We start from the raw sequence: 21790 nt of genomic DNA, 5'->3' as shown, positions 1-21790 counted from the left end.
GAGTTGCGGTGGTCGGTAGTAGTGGCGCCTCTTGCACAGGCCATATGAAAGCACGCGCGTCCAGGCCGGCCTAGTGTACCTTGCCTGCACCACTTGTGTTTGTCCATGTAGAACACAGAGACACGTGTCACTCAATCGTTCATTCCTTTACTGAAGAGAGCCCTAATGAGCGATGCTTTCTGATGATGCATTTTCTTTCTCCCGTATCATGTTAGGTGTGCTGCACACATGCCAAGATGGGTAAGGTTAATCACCTGTTTCCTGACTGCATCGGCACGGTATCCGGTTCTACCCATTCCCCCTACCTCCTCTCTCTGTACTCCCTCTCTAGCATTATCCCTACCTCCTCTCTGGATTATCACTGCTGTTGCGCGTGAGCACGAAGGCAAGAGCCGCAGCTCCTGCAATGCTTTTTCGGTGTTCAGATGGCACTGTTGCATCCCCTAGGGCACGTCAGAGGACATTGTGGCCCCATTATACCGAAATGTCGTTGACGTCGCCTAAGTACGTCGCTGGAATTACTACTGCTTTTGAGAGGGGTCATGGTAATTACAGCTGTCAAGAGGCTGTGGCGACACCCAGGGAGCTCCAGAGGGCATTGTGCACATGCCGCGTGACGGAAAGGTCCACACAAGTTTCTTGCATCGATTTTCCTCTCTGCCACACTCCTGCCAGGTATATACACGCTCTGAACCCCCAACGCGGTGTGCGCGGAAACAGCACCAACAGCAGCACAAAAGTCGTAGGAAGAGGCAAAGAAAGCTTCGCTTTAAAAAAATTTTACATTTAAAGTATGCTTGTGTCAGTACCCCCTCCTCATAGACACGGCGCTTAGACACCTTCAGCTGTCATGCCATTGAGGAAATAATGCTGTGCGACTTGATTTTATTGTATTCCTCACATGAATGTTGTGCTTGTGTTTGACATGTACAGTTATACCTCAACATAATTAACTTGAATATACCGAAATTCTCAATTTCAAGCATACAGTATCAGAATTAATATTCCGTTTTGAGACCTTAATTTTCAAATTGCCCAACAAAATGCACTGTTGTTCCAGTTAGTTTTGTGTTTCAATGCACAAAACAGTGTTTTCTTGAAAGAAGTAACTGGAATAATGCCAATGCATTTCGTCAAGACATTTAGAAAATTAACATCTCGAAACCTGTGCAGTCATGAGAATTTCTTCTAAGTGGATACGCCTTGCAAACTCACTGGCTATAATTCGTAGATTTAAATATGTGCTCTAAAGTAATTATTAAAAAGCTAATTGACATAATTTAGTGAAGCATTTTGATTTCTCATAGAACTAATGGCTGCCTCATCGAGTAATTTAGATCAAGTGTTAGAATTGTGTTATCTGTCACAGGCAATTAAAAAAATTTTAGACCTAAAGAAACACCCGGTACATGGATGAAACATTAATGCACTCTATTTCGAGGTGCTCAACAAAAATATGATGGTACAGTATTCCAATCATGAGTGTTATTGACTCAGGACTTGCAGCAGTTCATGCCGATGTCATTGTAATCGCACGCTGTGTCCCCATCTTTCTGCATATGATAAACAAATAAGGAATGTATAATCCAGTAGAATGGTGCATTAGTGATCTCTACAATGTGACGACATAAATCCAAAATTCACGTTCACTTTATTGTCTTTAATGGCCCAGTAACTCTTTCTGAATGTGGTAAGGAAGCCTGCTTAGTTGCCAGACAATCCTATCATGAATATCCCAGTCAAATATTCCTCTAGGTGTAGCAGGCAGTCAACAGTTTTAACTAAAAAAGTTGCCTGCTCTTTCCTTCAGTGTCCACAAAGCCCTGTCACTTTTTCCTACACAACAATAAGCTAGACGGCTATTGGTTGAATTTCCTTGGACACTATGACGAAGTCAAATATCATGCAACTTGACCATCTGCAATAGTAACAAGTGTGTTAGAAACATAATGTTGAGTAAAGCAAACAACTGGGCTAGTTGGTCATTCATTCTGAATTGGGTTGGTTGAAACTAATCACAGCAACTAACAGAAAATACACAACAAACAGGATGACAATGTGCGCATGTCCAATGCACTCAATGAAACTGATCACCAGCAACTAACACAAACAAACACAACGAGCAGGACAAGAAAAAAAAAATGTGCACACAATACATGGCAAAAGGGAATTTTTGCATTTTGCCCCCATCGAAATACGGCTGTCGTGGCCGGACTTTGATCCCACGCTCTTGGTTGTGGCAGTGTAATGCCAAAGCCACTATGCCACCACAGCCGGTAGGAGGAGAAATTATAAACAACCAAGCCATGGCAAGACAATAAAGCACAAACTACCAACTTAGTGGACAACGCTTTCTCGTCCTGTTGTGTCCATTCGTGTTAGTTGCTGTGATTAGCTTCACTCAACGGAGTTCAGAATTAATTATAACTTCCCGTTCTTTTCAATCTTATACTATTTTTACTGCTTGTGCAGAGAAACTCTTGTACTTCATGTGGCTCAATCTCAGCCAAATTTTGAATGCACATGCACAAGGATGTGTAGAATGCAGGTATCTACACTTTATTGCAATTTGCAGCAGTTTTGGCCATGTGTGTTCATGTTCTCAAATAACTATAGTCAGCATTAAAATTATTTTCTTTAGATAATAAAGCTAAAAGAAAATAATCTTCAGCTTATTTGCATATTCATTTACAAAGAGCAATATAGACTATTTCACAACACTCTCCTAGGCCTGGTATGAAGCCCAAACCTTGAAGAGGAGACCCACATTTTTCTACTTCCAGGGGGCCAGAAACAAATAACCAGATACAGGGACAGATTGTTGGTGAGGAGGTACTTTGTACACCAGGTACAAAGTGCCTCCTAGTGAGAATACAAAGTGCTCACCGTAGCAGTATCCTATCCGTCTTCTATTAGTACTTGGCTCTATCACTCTGCCAAGCATTCTCCCTCTGAGCAGTGGTGGGATGCATATGTGAAAGCGAATAATGCTTATGTCTCCACACTGAAATGTTCTCGTAATAATTTCCTACAAAATACTCTGCCAACTATGCTCAGTCATGATCCAAAAATGTTTTGGCAAACCATTCACCCTGACCGTAATAGCGAAATCACGTTACTTGACTCTTCTGGTGATGCAATTCCAGTTGCCAACTGCTCTGTGGTATTAAATGATGTATTTTGCCGTAATTTTGTTACAACCTCATCTAAAACACTTGCCAACGTGCAGTGTTTTGATTCTCTAACAATGGATCCAGTAATTAATCAACCCCTTGGCATCGAAAAAATTATCGAATCATTGAAAGTGTCCTCAAGCCCAGGAATTGACCTTATCAATGCTAAATTCTTAAAAAGTACAAAAATATATTCTAGTATTATGTTGTCCAAAATATTGCAACAATCAATTGATGAATCCACACTGCCATCCGACTGGAAAGTCGGAAAGGTGGTTCCAGTTAATAAATCTGGAAGTAAAAATTCACCCCTAAACTACCACCTGATTTCACTAACTAGTATTCCGTGTAAAATCCTCGAACATGTCCTTTACACAAACATTGTTAATTTCTTTGATGCTAACTCGTTCTTTTCGAAGGCTCAACATGGTTTCCGCCGATCTCTTTCCTGCGAAACACAGTTAGCTTCCTTTACACACAAACTACATACAATTCTTTATCGTTATTCTATAGCTGATTGTGTCTTCCTAGATTTCACAAAAGCTTTTGAAAAACTGTGCCACAGTTCATTTTTCTTTAAATTAAGCAAATTGAACATTGATAGGCAACTTGTCTTGTCGATCGGATATTTTCTAACCGGACGCTCACAATTCGTGTCTGCTAACACTTATAATTCCCTGTTGAGGCCAGTTCATTCTGGCGTGCCCCAAGGTTCAGTGCTCGGCCCTCTCCTGTTTCTCATTTATATTAATGACTTGACGCAATGTGTGACCTCTAACATTCACTTATTCGCCGACGATTCCGTAGTCTCCCGAGAAATTATTGACCAAAATGATGCTACGATCCTTCAAAACAATATGAACTGTGTATCTAACTGGTGTAAAGTCTGGCTGATGGAACTCAACACAATGAAATGTAAGGTATTACGTATCTCCCGTACCAACTTCTTGCCCCACTTCCTACTTCCTCGAGAATTCTGCTGTCAAATTTGTAACATCCTATTGGTACTTAGGTGTCCACATAACTTCCTCTCTTTCTTGGTCTCTTCATTAGCAATGTAAACCGCTCGTTAGGTTACCCCCGGTGCAATTTTTCATCTACTCCTGTTTCTTTAAAACTCCTCCTTTACAAATCTTTAGTCCGAAGTAAACTCGAATATGCCTCTTCAATCTGGGACCCAAGCATTGCCATATTAACCTCTGCCCTCGAGCTTGTCCAAAATAACCCTGTCCACTTTATTCTAGGAAACTACAGTCGTACTGCCAGTATCACTTTAATGAAAGAGTCTCTACAGCTTGCGTCCCTCGCCTGTTGCCACAGGTTTTCTCCGCCTATGTCTCTTCCACAAAATATATTACAGTCCTGCCCTGCACAACGACTTTATTCTTCCTCCATCATACATTTCCTCTCGTTTCGATCATGCACAAAAGGTGGGAATAATGTTGTGCTTAACGCAAACATGTTATCAATCATTTGTACCCCGCACCTCACAGGACTGGAACCACCTTCCGGGATCAATTACGTCCACTGCTCACTATTCCCAGTTTCATAATGTTTTAAACACAAGTGTATTTCAATGTAACTAACCAAGTATGTAATTATATTTGTTATCGGTCAATTGCTTGAATTTTTGTTGCTTCCTGCTTTTACCTCATCTTTTCAGCTAACATTGTATTAACAGAACAAAAACCTGTATGGTGTCTTTTTTTCCCATATGTTCCACTCCCCTCTGTAATGCCTCTGGTCCTGAGGGTAATACTAATAAATAAATAATAAACAGAGCAATGCCCACAGGCATTGTGCCCCAGGCTCAAGTATACATTAACCTGAACCCAAGTAAAACTCCAGAGCATCCAAAGACTCCATCTACTAAGGACATGTGCAGCTGCAAAGCAGTACACTTTATGTGTAGCTGGATAATAAAGATTTTTTAAGAGACATAAGAGAATGTTAGTGAATAAAAAATGCCACTGTGGCTAAAACCTATTTATAAACCTGCAGCGCAATCCTCTCCAAAAGAACACATACATGTATGCACAGTTACAAGCATGCAGACTCCACAACTGAACCTCTGTATAACAGGTCTCGCAACTTTGGCAAGCCAAGCAAAGGTACAAGGAAGCCTTGTAGCTTTGGGTAAGCCAAAACGTCTTGAAGTTTAGACCTTCTCATTTTTGGTTGGCGTTTCTCTGGTTTCCTTTTCATTATGGCTCCTCCCGACCAGACGAATTATGGTCGAACCACCGATTTCAAGCAAAGCTACATGGACAAATTTCTTTAATTTGCTCCTGGTAAATTCATTCCTGCTAACCACTGCCCCATTCATTATGTTTAGTTCTCCCAGACAGACACAACATAGACAAAACTTTGCATTACAATTTATATGAGTTACAGAAACTGCCTTTATTTTGCACAAGCAGTCATGATTTGAACTCTTTAAAAAATTCACCCGATAATATTCAGTAAAGAATATAAAACTTTATTGAGGCATCATAAGTTATTGTCTTCATAACAATACAATCAACTTGCTTCTTGCAAGTCTCCCTCATGCTAGAGGTAACGCAAGTGACATCAGAACAAAATGGAACTGCAAAACTTTGGAATAAATTGTGTGGCTTGAATAGCACTCAAATCCTGCTGCCTTCTCTAGAATTATTCAACACACAGCTCTGTAATCTGCAGCAGTAGAACATTCACTAAATTCACTCAATGACTTTTTCATGCTGCATTCTTGCATCATAATCAACGCTTTGTGCTTACTGTTACGATCACTATGTCTGTGACTCGCCTGAGCCACCTTCAAACCACGACGCATTGACACAATTGCTTAGACAACACAACACTGTGCTTTGGACTGTGTGCTTAATTGCATTTGTAGCTGCATGCCATATTAGCTTAGCTGAACAAGTTACAAACTGCTTGCTATGCAAGTCACATTCATACCAAGACTGTAGATAAAACAAGAGAAGTCACATTAATGAACACAATTCTCTGTTCTCATATGGCCTAAACCTTTTATGCTCACAACAAAATTCCAGCAGCACTCTGCTAGCCCACCTTTATCCACATACTAATCTTGAGGCTATAATCAACCACTATTGCTTGAACAAGCCCAAGGTACTGTCAATGGAGTGAACAGATACCAATATAAATACTGCTACTGTAAAGGTACAGTAAAATGTGCAAAACGCATAGGTATTTGTTTGTGCTATCAAAAAAGTGACACAACTACTGGCTTTCGCTTGTTTCATTATTCACCATACCACCTTTTTCTGTTAAAACATAAATGCATTTTTCAAAAATTTTCTCTGGCAAATAATGCAGTTTCGTATACAGAGCTGGAATGCTCAAAGAGGTAGACATTTACTTGCATAACAAATCACAATTAATGTGCAATTAGCTTTAAGAAAGTTAGTTAATGTGGGTTTAATGGCACAACAGTGACTAAGAACATGCTGCGCCAGCTATAAGAAAGTTAAACTAACTTAACTGCTTTGTGACACAACTTACTGAACTCTGTGGCTAGCACCATATAGTTTCCTACAATTACTAGAGGGCACTTTGGCACTGCGATTGTTCAGCTACCATGGGAATGATGGGTAATACATGGATTTGTCTGATCTTTGTGTCTGGGGCTTCAGGCATTCTTTTAGCTTAGTTTATTATGCTTTATCTAGGCCTCAATTGGACTAAATTTCAAAGCAATTTATGCTTTCTTTAATGCAGAAGGTAGTAAAACTCTGCAAGCATGCATAATCGCTGCTCATTGTTGTGGTTACGCTTTTCCATGCGGCTGTAGCGTAATGGTTTCAATATCTTGCTTCTGTGTTAGAGGTCGTGTGTTTGAATCCTGCCGTCAGACAATTTTAGTAAAGCGTTCTTAAAATTGATCAATTGGCACAGTCGCGAAATCATTTAAAGCTAGAAGGATGAAGTTTAGGCAAATCGACATACTACCCATCATTCCTATGCTGGCTTAACTGCCCTGCTTGCAGCCCCCGTAGACATTAGTGCCACAGTTCCCTCTAGTTATTGTATGGAGTTCTATGGCTAGCACATTTGATAGATATGCCCCATAATGCATCTTGAAACGTGTCCCAAAAGAATCTTTCTAGCCTACCTTCGGCGGAAATCAATGTGCACTGCCAATATATTTCATGGCGTGCCTTGGGGATGGATATTTCTGAACTTGCGTTACCATACTCAATTATGCAACTGCACTCTGTTCCCCAAATCAATGACAGTGTTATGTAATTTGGTTAATTTGCCAAATGTGCAGGGTGATTTGTCATGTTAGCATCTGCCGCTTCAGGCAAGCTCGCTGAATATGTGGAATTGTGCTATCTGCCACAGTTCATTGTTTAAAGCAGCAAATTCAACATAAAATCCAGGCAGTACACATGCTGCACCATGCCTATCACATACTTCTTCAAGTATAAAGCGCTCTGTTTGTTCAAAATTCGCCAAAAACATGCTGCTAAATTTTTTCATGCTCTGAACTTTGTGACCTGCATGCTCAGCTTCAAGCACCAACAAGACCCTTGTATCTCTCTGCAGCAAATGTATAATATATGAACTTGTCAAAGGTCACATTGCAGGAGCAGGCACATCAAAATTACAAGTGCACATCATTCCTCATAGCACTGTGTACGTCATCAATTATTATAGGTGCATGCAATCTCCCAACATGTGGTACAATACATATGTTCTTTGGTTGAAGCAGCTGAAATCATGCTACAGCAATCACAACTTTCAGTAGCGACACATTGCAATGATTCTGTGCAAGCTTATGATGTTGCACTTCTATGATATTACAGGTGACATTTAGGTCAACTGCAATAAAGTGCAATCCTTTAGAAGGTCATCTCAGATTTGTTGTCATACAAATATGAAAGCGTCAGCAGATAAAAAGCAAAATTTGTTGTTCTACAGTCTCCATCTGCAAATTATGCAATCTCAAAGGCTCCAAACTGACTGACACTTGATACAAGCAGTACCAGAATGGAAGTATGACATTTCAGAGGAGAGAAAAAGCACAAATAACAACCAAAATAAAACACAATATAATTATAAAACATTAACATTTTCTCACACCACACAATTAACACCATAGCTGCTGCTATTTCTGCACATGCCCTCACATGATGCAACAAAGTATTGAGCTCATCATTTTAATCAAAATATATACCCTCACTGGCTAAAAAATACTTAAACGAAAGAATGTGAGTCATGTTCAGGAGCTCTACATTTCACTGCCTAATTACTAACAGTGTTTCTGTTGCAACAAAAAAAAAGGAAGAAAAAGAAAGCACAAAGCAGCAATAGCTGAAATTTACTTGCCTTTAGTCCTCTTTTTTGTATGTGTGTTATACAGAGTGTCCCAACTAATTTACAGCTGGGACACTCTGTATGCTAAAATTTAAACAGCTTCATGTGCACATGCGTTGCAGTAAATCTTACGCACTCAAGCACAACTTGTCCCACACCTAAGAAAGCCTTCAGTTTAAGACAGAGTATCCTGAATTTAGAATTGAGTTTGCATAGAATAACCATCTTCTTTGCAGACAAAGTTACTCTGCATTACCTGATGCTGTGCTTTTTGTGCATTGGTTGGACTAAACAATGGGTACTTGGAATGTCTATGGTTCCAAGTACACAGCTACGCCAGTTAATTGTGCTAATTTAAGGATGGCATTGCGGATTTCCAAACAACATAGCTCTGATAGCTATCAACAAACTTATATAAACTACCACAAGAAAGCACCTTCCATACTTGGTCATGTGCCTTTGCCCCGGAACTATCACATGGCAATGCCTTTATCATGGAAGTTGTGTGTCTCATTGTGGAGTGTGCACAGCAAGGCTTGCATGCAAATTTTCATGGCATTTAAAATGCCCCACTGGCTCTACAGCGACAGGCTGTGGCATTGAACTATGAGCATCACTAGCAGAGTGGTCCAACATCTCTACTACTGCTTCCTCCTCTATCACTTCCAGCTGACCAGCATTGGGAGTAACAGACAGTTCTGTTCCGAGTGACACAGAGTGTGCCAACTGGATGTGTTCATCCAGTTTGCTTCGCTGGAAGAACTGCTTGCCACACTGACTGCACTCAAAGTTATGCATTGTCAGGTGGCGTGCGCTGTGTGCTTTGGCTGCCCCAAAGCTAGTGAACTTCTTGTCACAGAGCTCACACACATATGAGTGCTTGTTGAGGTGGATCCGCAAGTGCACGGACATGGCGACCTCAGAGCTGCACATCCTTCCGCATAACGGGCAGGGCAATTTGCTCTTACTGGGAGAGTCCACATAGTCATGCTTGTAAACTTTGTGCGCCTGCAGGCCACTGGCACACTGAAACTGCTGTTGGCAATGTGGGCACCGATGGTCAGTGCTGTGGCTTTGAAGGCTAGGTGACTGCAGCCTTTTGCGCTTCTTGTGCACCGAGCGCTGATGTACCTGCAGTGAAGAACTGTTGTTACACAGAGTGCAGCAGTTCTGTTCCTGTGCAGTTAATTCAGCAGTCAACAACGACTGTTTGCATAATGAAAAACAGCTAAATCAATTTCACTCACAGGTACTCTGTGCAGCAGCTGTGCACACCAATTGAACAACCAGTTTTTTGTTTCATTGCATACTTCATTACATTCAGAAACCTGTTTGTGAAAATCAACAATGCTTAGAGAGTCTGATCAACAGGAAAAGGGAAAAGAGCAGAACAGTAGTACCCCTCTTAAAACATACAAAAATGACTTCTATACTGATAGAGCTCAAATTTCATTAATGAGGAACTCAAGAAAACTACAGCAGCAGTAGGAAGGTTAATTTTGCAAATCAATAGCACAGAAAACATCAGGAGAACAAATTCAATGAACAACAGTTTTTTAAAGTGTAACTAAATCTGAGTAAAGGGACACCCACTTCCATTTAATTATTTGTGCTTCAAGTCAGCTTGAAGATTATAATGTGAAAGTCAATTCCAAGCTTATCTCCCTCTAGAAAGCAACCTTCACAAAGATTCACCTGTCAAATGACTGATTATATACAAAGAAACCACCTGAATCTACAAGCCAGGTTCTCTATGGAAGGTGTGCTTCCAGAAAACACAGAAGTGCAGAAAACATTTAAAGGTGGCACACGTCAGCCAACTATCCCAACTTCAGCAGGACAGTCTCAAATTTTGATTAAGAATACCAAGTCTCAACTTGACCCAGTTGGGATGGCCAAATTTCCTGACTTTTTTTTTTCCTACCGAATAACAATCAATAAACCAGATTTCGTTATTGTAATGTCTGACAGATAACTCGGTTGCACATTCTTCTTGTTTTTCTCCTGTTGCATTTCTGTCAAAAAAAAAAAAGGCAATTTCATTTTTGTTGTGGTTCTAGTGCTGTTGTAGGCCCTTGTTCACAGTACCTTTATGTATTGGTAGCTGTGTTAGCCAGGCAACCACTGCCCTTCCTTTGTCAAAATCATGCCAAGCTAGGCAAAAAAAAAAAAAAAGCATTTGCAATTTTGCATGCACAGACTGGCAGCTCCTGCCCTCCCCCCCCCCCCCCACCCCCCCATGTTTCAACTTCATCCACTCGAGAGTTGGCAACCCTAATCAGATACCACAGTATGACCACCACGAAATATTAATTCACATTAGACTACCTAAGTAGCGAAACAAGGACTGTTGTATCATTGTTAGAGAAGAGCAGTTTGGTAAGTGCATAGGGTGCTTTGAAAAGTTTTGCTCACAGCTATGCACATGAGACAGTAGCACGACACCTGCTGTTCACGACAAAGAAGAAAGAATCTCGCAGCCAGCTCGCCACAATCCACTGTCAATTCCCTATACAGAACCTAGGTACAGAGTCAAAGAAATCTTTAAACTTTCTTGAAAGAGAGTGTCAAATATCTGAGATATCTTTGAACATCACCTCACAAGTCTTGAAAAAAAATTTTTTTAGTGAACTTTGTACAAGCAGAGTTAAGAGAAAAAAGCTTTATAAGAACTTTGTAGAAACAGAGTTATTGGAAATTTAATTTTGCCCAAGCCACGCATTAGTAGCCTTCCCTTTTTTTGTCATCATTTTCTGTGTTGAGCTATACAGATGTAAAGTGAAATGGAGCAATGGCCCACACAACTTCATACATCATCATGCTAAGGTATGGTGCATTCTTTGCCACCAAATGACTGCTTATCAGTGATGCAAGAATCTCAATTCGTTTCAACAGGCCCAGAGTGTCATATTTTCGTGCATTTCAACTAAAACAAAAATTCACGCTTGCTAAACGTAGTTAACACAACACATCCCAATTCCTACCTGTATTTATTCATTATTTTTTATTTAGTTACACGTACTGCAGCTCTATTATAGAGCTATAGCAGGAGTGGGAACAGCAAATTGGCATAAAGAGAAGAAACACAAGTGAACAATTTAAAAGCAGGTTAACATAGGAAACACAAGCGAAAAGAAGAAAAAAATCCAGTTAAGGCAACCTCCACGCTTGAAAAGTACTCTCTTATGGACACTAAAAACTAATTTAATGGCAAGGAATAATTAGTACCTGATAATGAATACCAGTGTTGCATTCATAGAAAAAGAAACTGTACTGGAACGTGTTAGTATGAGCAAAAAAAGGTATTCAGTTCAAAGCACGGGCACGACAAGCGCAATTTTATTTAGTAAGTGCAATATGACTGCAGCCACAAAAGCAGGAGATGGAGTGAATAATTATGCACACAAACTTTAGATTCAATATGATAATGCAGCAAGTGTGGTTGGAGTTTCAGGGACTGCAGTGCTTGTGTCAGTGAAAAACTCCAACTGTATTTGTGGCAGATAAAACGAGCAGATTCACTTTACACAAATTCAAACCAATTTTTCACTTTCTGTATGGGTAGTTAATTAATTAATTAAGTTATGGGGTTTTCTGTGCCAAAACCACTTTCTGATTATGAGGCACGCCGTAGTGGAGGACTCCGGAAATTTGGACCACCTGGGGGTTCTTTAACGTGCACCTAAATCTATGTACATGGATGCTTTCGCATTTTGCCTCCATTGAAATGTGGTCGCCGTGGCTGGGATTCGATCCCGCGACCTTGTGCTCAGCAGCCCAACACCATAGCCACTGGGCAACCATGGCGGGTTTCTTGTATGTGTACCAAACCATGGAGGCATATTCAAGAACAGGGTGAATTAATGTTTCATATAAGAGCAGTTTACTATTGTGCAGGGGCTTAGTTTTAAAATGCAGTGCAAGAAACTTGGTTTTTAAAGTACTTTCTTGTTTACATGTTCAATGTGTTTAAACCAAGAAAGATTTTCTGTAAAAATAACTGGAAAATTGGAACACTTGTGTTATCTTAATGCCATTCAAAGAATAATAAAAAGCAAAGGAGTTACATCTGTTAGTAAATTATTTGTTTCGCTGCAATTATAATAACTTCCCATGCTTTACATCGTATGAAAAAAGATAAAATGACCAGAATAGACTTCAGTCATATTGGGAATGAAGACAACTCAGATTACATGGAGATTGTTCTGCAATAATAGCACAGAAATCATAGAATAGGTACCAAAGAATGCAAAAGCACAGGATAGAATTAAAAAAAAAACATTTAAATTTATTCACAGCTCTGGAGTCATTTGCTCTAGATGAGGCAACACAATTCAAGCAAACAACTGCTGCTTAAAGAAAGAAATTAAAAAAAACTTTATGTTGGTTTGGAAGAGCATACATTATAGTAAGTAAGTAAATGGGGTTTAGTGGCGCAAAAGCGACCAAGGCTATGCTGCGCCAAACACAAGGTGTTGTAAAATCCAATTGAAAAACAGCAAAAGCTGTGTTGCTCTACAGCTTGTGTAAATAGCCAGTGTCTTCTAAAAATTTAAGCAGCTCAGGTACTGGCACTAGTGTATCATCTCCTAAAGCTAAGGCAGGCTGTAAAGGTTCATGTAATTTATATAAATTGTGCAACAATTTTCGTCTGTGTGCTTCAAGATGTGTACATGTCAGTCAGATGTGCATTACTGTTAGCGGTTCTTGGCACTTCCCGCACGTTGGTTAGTTAGTTAATTCGGGTTTAATGGCGCAAAAGCAACTAAGGCCATGCTGCGCCAGCCACAAGATATTAAGAATTCAAATGTTAAAGCAGTGGAAGGTGCGTTATATTAAAGTCTGTGTAAAAAACCGGTTTCTTCTAGAAAGCTGAACAAGTCAGCGAAAGGCACTAGCGGTTCATCTCCGAGTATTGAGGCGGGGTGTAAAGGTATGTGTAAGTTATAAAGGTTCTGTAAAAGCTTTTGCCTCTGTGTTTCAATATTTGGACATGTCATAATAATGTGCATTACGGTGAGTGGTTCATGGCACTTCTCGCAAGTTGGCGGGTTTTCGTTTTGGAGTAGAAAATTGTGTGTCAGGTGTGTATGCCCGATTCGGAGTCTACATAGGATCACCTCATAGAAGCGTTGCTGGTGACAGCACGACTTCCATTCTCTAAGCACGGGTTTTATTGTGTGTAACTTGTTATTTGTGCAAGAGTCCCATTCTAGTTGCCACTTTAATGTCAGGGCCTTTTGAATAGCTCGGATACTGTCTTTGTATGGAAGTGTTGTTTGCGTTATACCTTTGTGTGCTGCCATGAACGCGCATCTATCTGCAGCTTCATTCCCTGGTATCCCGACATGGCTTGGGACCCAGCAGAATCGTATGGTTCTTCCGTATTCGTTATAAGCCAACATGTTTAGGATGTCACCAAGTAGGGGTTCGGACGCGGAGTTAAGGTTTAGAGCTCTGAGTGCGCTTAACGAATCGGTATATATGATAGTATTCGTCTTCTTGTCACTGGTAATTTTTTTAACTGCCGTCCATATTGCGAAAACTTCGGCAGTAAACACTGAAGAAAAACTATTTATCCGAATGCTATTTTGCCAATTTTTCGTAATTATTCCGACACCTACGTATTCTTGTGTTTTGGAGCCGTCGGTGTAAAATTCCATGTAATGTTTATATTTTTCTTGTATAGCTCGAAACTCTTGTATTATGTGTTCTTGTGGAATGTCTTTTTTCTTTAGATGTGTTAGTGTCCAGTCACATAGCTGTGAAAAGTTGTACCATGGTGGCAATCTTGGTGGCCTTTCCGCAACCTGCAGGGCCTCGTGAGGAACATCATAAGCCTGACAGTATTCTTCGTATCGTAAGATTAGTGGCCGAATCATGTTCGGTTTGCTTGTGTAGTGTATCCTTGATATGCACTGTGTAACGATGTTGTAGCATATATGTTGTGGTGATGATCGAACTCGTAGTACATAGGAAAGTGTAAGCAGTGCTCTGCGTTACTGTAAGGACGGCTCATTGCAGTCAACATATAAACTTTGGACAGGCGATGTTCTATAGGCACCGCTTGCCAGTCGTAGGCCGAGATTATGAACTGGATCGAGTCGCTTGATGTATGACTGCCTAGCTGCACCATAAACTACACTACTGTAGTCGAGGATGCTACGTACGAGGGACCGGTATATACGTAGTAGACAAGTTCGGTCAGATCCCCAGTGCTTGTGTGATAGCACCTTGAGGATATTTAATGCTTTATTTGCTTTACTTTTAGTTGTGTTAATGTGGGCCAGGAAGTTCAGCTTTGTGTCAAACGTTACGCCTAGAAATTTATAGTGTTCTTTGACCGGCAAGGTTGTACCATGCAATGTGAGAACTGGGTTCAAGTGTAATCCTCGTTTCTGGGAGAAGAGAACTGTAACAGTTTTGTCTGTTGAAAAACGGAATCCATTTTTGTCAGCCCATTGTGTAAGGTTATTTATGGTTATTTGTAGTTGTCTTTCGCAAGTGGATAGATTTGAGGCGCGGCAAGCAACTTGCAGATCGTCGACATATATGGAGTGCATAACAGAGGATGGTATGATCTTATTAACAGAGTTCATTTTGATTATGAAGAGTGTCGTGCTCAGAATACAACCCTGTGGAACGCCATTTTCCTGTGTAAATGTACGTGAAAGTATTGCGCCAAGACGCACCTGAAATGTTCTATTTGCCATAAAATCAGATAGACAGTTTAGCATTCTGCCACGGACTCCCAAGCCAGCCAGGTCTCTTAAACTTCCATACCTCCACGTGGTATCATACGCTTTCTCTAGATCGAAAAATACTGTGAGACAGTGTTGTTTGTGTAGAAACGCTTTACGTATTTCATGTTCCAGTCGTACGAGGTGGTCAGTTGTCGAGCAGCCCTTTTTGTATCCGCACTGGTGCACGTCTATTAAGTTCCTTGATTCAAGGATGAATGTGAGCCTTATGTTGATGATACTTTCGTAGGATTTGGCTAGGCAGCTTGTTAAGGCAATGGGCCTGTAGCTACTTGGGGACGTTGCGGGTTTACCTGATTTCAAAAAAGGCACTATTACTGCATTTTTCCAGTCTGTAGGCATTACTCCAGATTCTCAGATTTTGTTGAAAAATTTAAGAAGTGTTTCTGCTGATGCTTGAGATAGGTGTGCCAACATTGTGTAGTGGACACGGTCAAGACCTGTTGCTGTTTTTTTACCGGCCGAGAGAACCCTGTTCAGTTCTTGCATTGTGAGGACGTTATTATAAGGTTCCTTTGAAGCCTCAGTGGTGGGCAGTCTCTGTTTCTCCGCCGATTCTTTATATTTTAAGAATGAATTTGAATAGTGTGCTGAGCTGGAAATGTTGTAAAAGTGTTCACCTAATAAGTTGGCCTGGTCCTGTAGTGTTGTTTGTGTGCCTGGACATGTAAGTAGTGGTATAGTGTATGATGAGTACTCTCCTCTAAATTTTCTCACCTGGTCCCACATTCGTTTTGATGTGACGGTACTATTGATTGAACTTATGTATTTTCGCCATGATAATTTCTCCGCATTTCTTCGAATAAAACGTGCTTTCGCTTTGGCCTGTTTGAAATATAAAAGGTTGCTATAAGTGGGGTACCTACGTAGGATTCCCCAGGCCTTATTTTGCTTCTTTCTGGCTTCGGTACACTCGTTAGTCCACCAGGGAGTTAGCCTTTTGTGTACAATACCTGATGACTGCGGTATTGCTTTTTCTGCTGCAGAGATTATGACCTGAGTGATTTTTTTGTTAAGTTCGTCAATGTTTTGTTCTTCTGAAAAGACAACTTCCAGTTTCACGTTTTCCATAAAAAGCGGCCAGTCAGCAAGCTGCAATTTCCACTGGCGTGGCCTAGTGGCTAAGGTTGGAGGTGATGATAAATATTTGATGATTGCGGGCAAGTGATCACTGCCATAAGACTTGTCGAGGGTTTCCCATTTAAGATCATTAAAAAGAGATGGTGAGCAAAAAGCTAAATCTATACAACTAAAAGTGCGGGAAGTGGGTGAAAAGTATGTCGGTGCACCTGAATTTAAAAGGCAGGTATCATTTGACAGAATAAAACCTTCAACCATTTGCCCTCTTTGGTCAGTTTTGATACTGCCCCAAAGAGTACCGTGAGCATTAAAATCCCCCACTAAAACAAATGGCTCCGGTAATTGACCTGTTATATTTTCTAAGTCTTTAGTGGTAAAATGGGTGTGGGGTGGGATATACAGCGAGCAAATGGTGATGGTTTTGTGAGTTATAACAGTGACAGCAACGGCTTCTATGTGACTGGTAATCGGAACTTCTCTAGCTGCAATACCGCCCTGCACAACAATGGCTACTCCACCCGAAAGCCGGTTCATCTGAGTACGGTCGCGCCGTACAACAGTGAAACCTTTTAGGATATGTTTGTGTTTTTCGCCTAGGTTTGTTTCCTGTAAGCATAAGGCCACAGGAGAGAAGTTAAATAACAGGTCTTTAATGTCACCTAAGTTATGTAAAAGACCTCTACAGTTCCAGTGAATAATAAAAGCCATTGTGGAATTGAAGGGTAAAAAATGGCGTTAACAGTTCAATAGGAGATAGGAAAGATGTTAGGTGACGTAGGTCTCAAGAAGTGTGATACAAAGGAGCGATAACCTTCAGGTTATCGCCTTCTTATTTTGCGTGGTTATTGGGATCTTGTCCCTCTTACCGCGCTCAAGAGAGCGCTTGTCCTTCGGTGTCAATGACACCGGTGTTCTTGCGTCGATCTCCATCGCTCTTTCTGAAGCGCTGGAAGACCGAGAGTTGGGCGCCGAGACACGTGCCTCGGGCCTTGGGGTTCGCTTTATCTTAGGGCCTTGCGGGACTGGTGTTTGCAGGGCCTTGGAAGAGGATGGAGCAGCGTCGGCTGCTTCCATCACGGGGGCCGGAGGAGTCACTGCAGCACCACTGCGCGTGGGCTCGGAGGACTCCGGAGGCCTCTGTGACGCTGCCCCCGACTGCGTCACATCGGCGTAACTTCTTCGCGGAAGGTATGATAGCCGCTTTCTGGCTTCAAAGAACGAAATTTTTTCTTTTACAGTTAGAGCAATGACTTCTTTTTCTTTTTTCCAGCAAGGGCAGGACCGTGAATAAGCTGGGTGATCTCCCTTGCAGTTAACACAATGTGGGGAAGAGGTGCAATTCTCAGATTGGTGTTCGTTGGAGCTGCATTTAGCACAAGTTGTTTGTCCTCGGCATGCATGTGAAGCATGTCCGAACCTTTGGCACTTAAAACATCGTCTAGGGTTCGGGATATATGCTCTGACATTGACTTTAACATAACCTGCATCGAGTGAAGTAGGCATTTCGCTTGTTCCAAAGGTGAGTATAACATGTTTGGTGGGGATTTCTTGGTTGTTTCTGCGGATTACTATTCTTTGTACTTTTGTCACATTTTGTTCTTGGAAACCCTCAAGGAGTTCCTCATCGCTCAATCCAATAAAGTCTTCTTCAGAAATCACTCCCCGGCTTGTGTTCAGTGTTCTATGTGGTGAAATCGTAACTGTGGCGTCGCCAATACTGGTAAGGTCAGTGAGCTTCTCTGCTTGGTCTTTATCATTCAGTTCTAGGAGGAGGTCCCCGCTAGACATTTTGGAGGCTTTGTACGTCGGTCCGATTTTTTCTTTCAGGCATTTGGCTACAAGGAATGGTGAGAGTTTTCTTACCGGCATGTTGCTTTCGCTGTGTACTACATAGAACTTGGGGAAGGATGGAGCGTTGCTCCGAAAGGAGAAATGGAATGGTACTTCGGTGCGGCATCTTTTCAGACGCCGATCATAGACGACAGAGGTTTGTGCTGCCATAGAAAATGAGTATGTTCGGCAACAGCGCCGACCGCCCACCACGGAGCCCAACGAGGGGACGCGGCACAGCTTGTGTACAAGCCTGCGCGACGCCAGCCGTACGCCGTCGCTATAACCAAATATGGTGTACCCAAGGTAGGATATCCACACAAGGTTAACCCTTGCCACCGTGGAGAGAGGAAGTAAATGGAAGAGAGAAGAAGACAGGAAAGATCGAAAAGTGAGGGATAAAGGCGAAGGTTTGGGGAGAGAGAGACAGGAAGAGGCGACTGCCGATTTCCCCCGGGTGGGTCAGTCCGGGGGTGCCGTCTACGTGAAGCAGAGGCCAAAGAGGTGTGTTGCCTCCGCCGAGGGGCCTTAAAGGTCCAAACGCCCGGCATTGGCTCAACCCCCAGGATCCCCTTTTCCCCGGACACGGCTAAGCCGCGCACGGCTACACGCGGGAGGGTCCAACCCTCGTGTGCTCGGGTACGTGGTGTCGCAACACACCAAACGCCTGCTGACGCAGACGCCCCTGCGGGGCCGCACGTTGGTGGGTCTTCTTTTGTAAGTACAAAATTGTGTGTAGGGTGTGTGTGCCAAATCCACAGTCGACATAAAATCACTTCAATAAACCTTTCCTGGTGATTACAAGATTTCCACTTGCCAAGCACGGGTTTAGTAAAATGTACTTCGTTGTTTGCGCAAGAGTCTCATTCGTGTTGCCATTTTAACATAAAAGCCTTCCGAATCGCTCGCATACTATCTTTGTAAGGAAGTGTTTGTTCGTTATAACTTTGTACGCTGCCATGGATGTGAGTGGATAACACTCCCAGGGTTCGACTAGGAAACACAATTACCCAAGAAAGTGGATGGGGAAAGAGCGCTGCAATAGCTCAATTGCTAGAGCATCGCACGCGAAATTTGAATGTTGTGGGATCATTCCCCACTTGCGGCAAGTCATTTTTTCATCCACTTTCATTTCCGTTAAAGGGAAGCTGAAGAGTCTGTCGAATTCAATAAGACGCTCACATACGGATGCGGGAACCTTATAAACCATGCAGGTAGAATTTTGGGGGGATTTTTGACTTAGGAGCGATGCAATCGTCGGTTAAAATTGCGCTGTAGCTCCGCCCCCTATCGAGCGCCGAGCGCTGCTGCTGACGCTGACGATGCGAGTGGAGACCGGAAACCGCGGCGTAATGACGTCAGCACTGGTGTTCCATTCCTTCGCAGTCTCCGCGACCGTGCCTGACCGGGCTTATTTCTGCGTACGTGCCGTCCTAATCTGCTTCGTTCGACCCTTCATTCCTTTGTTTGTGTGTATATAGGAGTGGCAGTTGACATGCGTAGCATCAATTGAACTTGTAGGCCGATCATGCCGGCGTTCTGTGCAGCCTGCGCTTGCACGAACACCAGCGGCCGCGACGATATTCCAATGTTCCATTAGTTCCTGCAAGACAAGAAGTTTTCAGCTAAGTGGGAGGCTGCTGTGAAGCGAAACAACTTCAAGCGCTCAAGAACAACAGTGTTGTGCTCTAACCACTTCCGTGACGATTACTACCGGAGTTTATCAATAATGCGTGCTTTGGGTTCTCCTTCGTGTTAGCACGCTGAACGGAAGGTGCATGTTTATCTCCCACCCTCGACGCAGGTTTCATCGCCAAGCGCCGCGAATTGTCTATTCGCACGTGTGTTGTGAAACAGCCTGCATGCAGCTACCATTACGCAGTGCAAGCGTAAAGTTTGCATGTGTTGGAAAGCCTGCTCACACCAGGACACTGCGCTCCCCCTTCTCTCGCACACATATATAGAAACCGACCATCTCACGTAGCCGACGGAATTCGCCTGTGACGAGTAGCGTGCGGATGGCGCGCTGATGAAGGTTTTATACTACACGTGCTACAACAGCCGGTAAACTTTTCCCATGTTTAAACCGTCTGTGTAGATTGCCGACAGCTTTGGGGCAGCGCACAAATGCTGAAGATTGCATCACCACTTACGTTCTATGAGGAGGCATGCAGGAACATAACACTACAGTTGTTTGCCCAGAAACGTACTTACTGGAATGCTGAATGCAGCTTAGCAAAAAACATACTCGCCAAAGAACATTTCCAACACAAGGAGATGCTAACACTTCGCCTTCGTTCACGTGGAAAGCAGTGCTTGCACCAGCTTTTTTTTGCTTCTTGGAGAGGCCGGCTCTTCGCAATTGGCTCGTACATGTAGGGAGTAAAGTATAAATCCCTTACAAGCGACCTTGCACGCGACAGCGACAGAGCGACAAGCGAGGCGATGGCTGTCGCGTTCACTCGTCGCCTGCAAGCCGAACTCCATGCGAGCGACGGCTTTGAGCGACGACTTCCCGGTATGAGGGCAGCAATATACGCGCCGAAACTAGCGTGACGCATGCTTTATCAATTTAAGTTGATGTATTTTACTGAAAAAGGAGCATAAAATATTTCTGAAGGTCTTGCACCAGGTTCTTATTCTTGCACATGTAAAATTCATTAGTTTTCCCATTCCGTGCGACAAACAGTAGTATTTGAGTTATGTACAACCAGTTCCGGCTTCGCACTATTGGCTAGTCGCTCATAGCACTTCCGGGCGACGAGCGACGAGTTCTAGGTTTCTAGAAACGAGCGATCGAGCGACAACACCGAGCGATCTGTTCTTGCGACGGCCCGTTTTGTCGCTCGAAGCCGTTGCCCGTCACCATCGCGCGCAATATCGCTCTCGTGGAGTTTGGACTTAACGCCGAACTCCTCAGAGAAACGCAAGCTCTCGAAATTTTCCATGACCGTCTCAGCAAAACAGCACCAAACTACCTTGCACTGTGCTTCGTGTGTAGCGGCAGCAGTCGGTCCGGACGAACACCATTGTTGACGCCACAAGGCGCCCGACCAATCACTGGCGGAAACGAGGCGCGCGAGCTGGGCGTGTCCGCTGCTGCACTTTTCATCGAAGTAAAATATGTTTGCGCTTTCTTTCGCTCAATTTCGATGCGATATTCGAATTCAGAGGGTTGAAAACCACGAAGTACTGCTCTTCACTCATTTTTTCTAGAAAAGCTTTCAGCTTCCCTTTATCGTTTCTTTATTTCATTTATTAAGCACAAGTAATTTCCCCTATGTTGTCCTTGGTGTCAGTGTTTGTTGGCTTCTTATGATATAACTAATAAAAATCGGGCCCCTCAGTTAACCCTCTTTCTTCTCGTTTATTACATAATGAGGGTCTTGAATCCGGCAACATTGACGCCTTCAGGTAGCATGTGTGGGTTTATAGACCGGTTGCCTTCACCCAAAAAGATCACGTTCTCGTGACACCTACGGCAGAAAGGATGTTCCACATCCGCCACCAGGGTCTGCGAGTGGGGGAGCTGGATAACACTCCTAGGGTTTGACTCGGAAACACAAATACCCAAAAAAGTGGATGGGGAAACGGCGCCGCGGTAGCTCAATTGGTAGA

At 42.6% G+C, this 21790-nt stretch overlaps 1 protein-coding gene and 1 long non-coding RNA gene across 2 annotated transcripts in view; one reads left to right on the top strand and one right to left on the bottom strand.

The window, feature by feature from the left end:
- Positions 1-5631: 5631 nt before the first annotated feature.
- Positions 5632-21790, bottom strand: part of LOC142583152 (putative zinc finger protein C09F5.3) — a 57273-nt gene continuing 41114 nt past the window's right edge. Inside the window, exon 3 of the mRNA XM_075693500.1 lies at positions 5632-9632. Coding sequence (XP_075549615.1) covers positions 9012-9632 — 621 coding nt within the window. The 3' untranslated portion in view covers positions 5632-9011. The remainder of the gene's footprint in view (positions 9633-21790) is intronic.
- LOC142571818 (uncharacterized) lies at positions 16973-18000 on the top strand. Its single transcript, XR_012825960.1, has 2 exons — positions 16973-17530; positions 17613-18000. It is a non-coding gene; the product is annotated as an uncharacterized LOC142571818 (long non-coding RNA).

Source organism: Dermacentor variabilis, chromosome 1 (assembly GCF_050947875.1).
Source record: "Dermacentor variabilis isolate Ectoservices chromosome 1, ASM5094787v1, whole genome shotgun sequence".
Lineage (NCBI taxonomy): Eukaryota > Metazoa > Arthropoda > Arachnida > Ixodida > Ixodidae > Dermacentor > Dermacentor variabilis.
The sequence above is the reverse complement of the archived record's forward strand: the minus strand, read 5'-3'. Positions and strand labels throughout refer to the sequence as shown.